The 1,689-nt window shown below is 36.2% G+C and overlaps 1 protein-coding gene across 1 annotated transcript; it reads right to left on the reverse strand.

Annotated features, from left to right (window-relative positions):
• Positions 1-435: 435 nt before the first annotated feature.
• Positions 436-1,069, reverse strand: LOC106511571 (tropomyosin alpha-4 chain; the record flags this gene model as incomplete). Its single annotated transcript, XM_014000329.1, is given in 1 exon segment — positions 436-1,069. A coding segment is annotated over 1 exon segment (83 nt), but the record flags the coding sequence as incomplete, so codon positions are not given.
• Between the last annotated feature and the right edge of the window lie 620 nt (positions 1,070-1,689).

Consider the following 1,689-nt stretch of genomic DNA (forward strand, 5'->3'; position numbering starts at 1 on the left):
GCTCCAGACCGGTCCTGGTCTCAGGACCAGAGGTCTGGACTCCATCCCTCCAGCTGGTCTCCAAAACCAGCTTCAGTCACGTCAAACACAAATCTGTCCTTTTGTCTACGATTCCTCTGCCTTTCTCAACGACCAGGATGTGGGACACAGAAATTTTTATTTTATTTACTTTTAAATACTTTTCAAAGCAAATTCATTCCAGTTCAAACTATTAAACTATTAGAAAATTCATTTTCAAACGATGCATTTAAACAAATCCAGATTCAGTTTTAATGATTCTAATTCAGTTTCTTCCCAAACAAAGCTCTCCCACAAAATAAAAGTCATCTGACATTTTTCAGCTAGAAAAGGTGATTTATTCAGTCATCTGATTTTAAACTAAAGAAGTCAATCAATCAATCAATCAATCAATCAATCAATCAATCCCACAGTCTCTGTTTGGGTCTACAGGCTATGCTTTTATTTTATAAAATCTTATTTCACTTTGGATTTTTACAATAAGTAGTGACATCATCGCAGTGATGACCTCATCACCAGGAAAACAAAATTACATCTTTATGAGGGGCGTGTCCAACTTCTGCTCCACCCCTGGGTTACCATATATGGCAGTGGAACACCTCAAGGTTGGCTAATCATACTTATAGGCCACGCCCCCAGAGATAAAAAACATTGAGAATAATGTTGGCTGTAATCAATCAGTTATCAAAGTAAACTAATGATTAAGAAGAAACACTCAATTAGTGGTAAACAAAGCAATGGCTGTTGGTCACAGTTACTTCCTGTTAAGGAGGAGGAGGAGGAGGAGGCGGGGTGGAAGAAGAAAACATTTTCAATGTGACATCAAACAGAAGGAATGTGTGACATCAGGAATTATCAAGGAGGCCACACCCCCGGTCACCTCCTGCTGCCCAATGGAGGAGGAGGTGGGAGGAGCGTCAGGAGGAGGTTTGGCAGCAAAACTGTCAGGTGTTGAAAGGGGAGGAGCTTCAGCAGGAGTTCAGCTCCTCCATGGTCTGATTCAGGGTCGCCTGAAGCTCCATGTTGGCATTTCTGGCAGAGGTCAGAGCATCTGCAAGGAGGAGGAGGACCTGTCACTGACTCATCAATTATTATTCAATGACTCATCAATTATTACTCAATGACTCATCAATTATTATTCAATGACTCATCAATTATTATTCAATGACTCATCAATTATTACTCAATGACTCATCAATTATTCAATGACTCATCAATTATTATTCACTGATTCATCAATTATTCAATGACTCATCAATTATTATTCAATGACTCATCAATTATTATTCAATGACTCATTAATTATTATTCAGTGACTCATCAATTATTATTTAGTGACTCATCAATTATTATTCAATGACTCATCAATTATTATTCAATGACTCATCAATTATTCAGTGACTCATCAATTATTCAGTGACTCATCAATTATTACTCAATGACTCATCAATTATTACTCAATGACTCATCAATTATTATTCAATGACTCATCAATTATTATTCAATGACTCATCAATTATTCAGTGACTCATCAATTACTCAATGACTCATCAATTATTATTCAATGACTCATCAATTATTATTCAATGACTCATCAATTATTCAGTGACTCATCAATTACTCAATGACTCATCAATTATTATTCAATGACTCATCAATTATTATTTACTG

Source organism: Austrofundulus limnaeus, unplaced genomic scaffold (assembly GCF_001266775.1).
Source record: "Austrofundulus limnaeus strain Quisiro unplaced genomic scaffold, Austrofundulus_limnaeus-1.0 Scaffold2941, whole genome shotgun sequence".
NCBI lineage: Eukaryota > Metazoa > Chordata > Actinopteri > Cyprinodontiformes > Rivulidae > Austrofundulus > Austrofundulus limnaeus.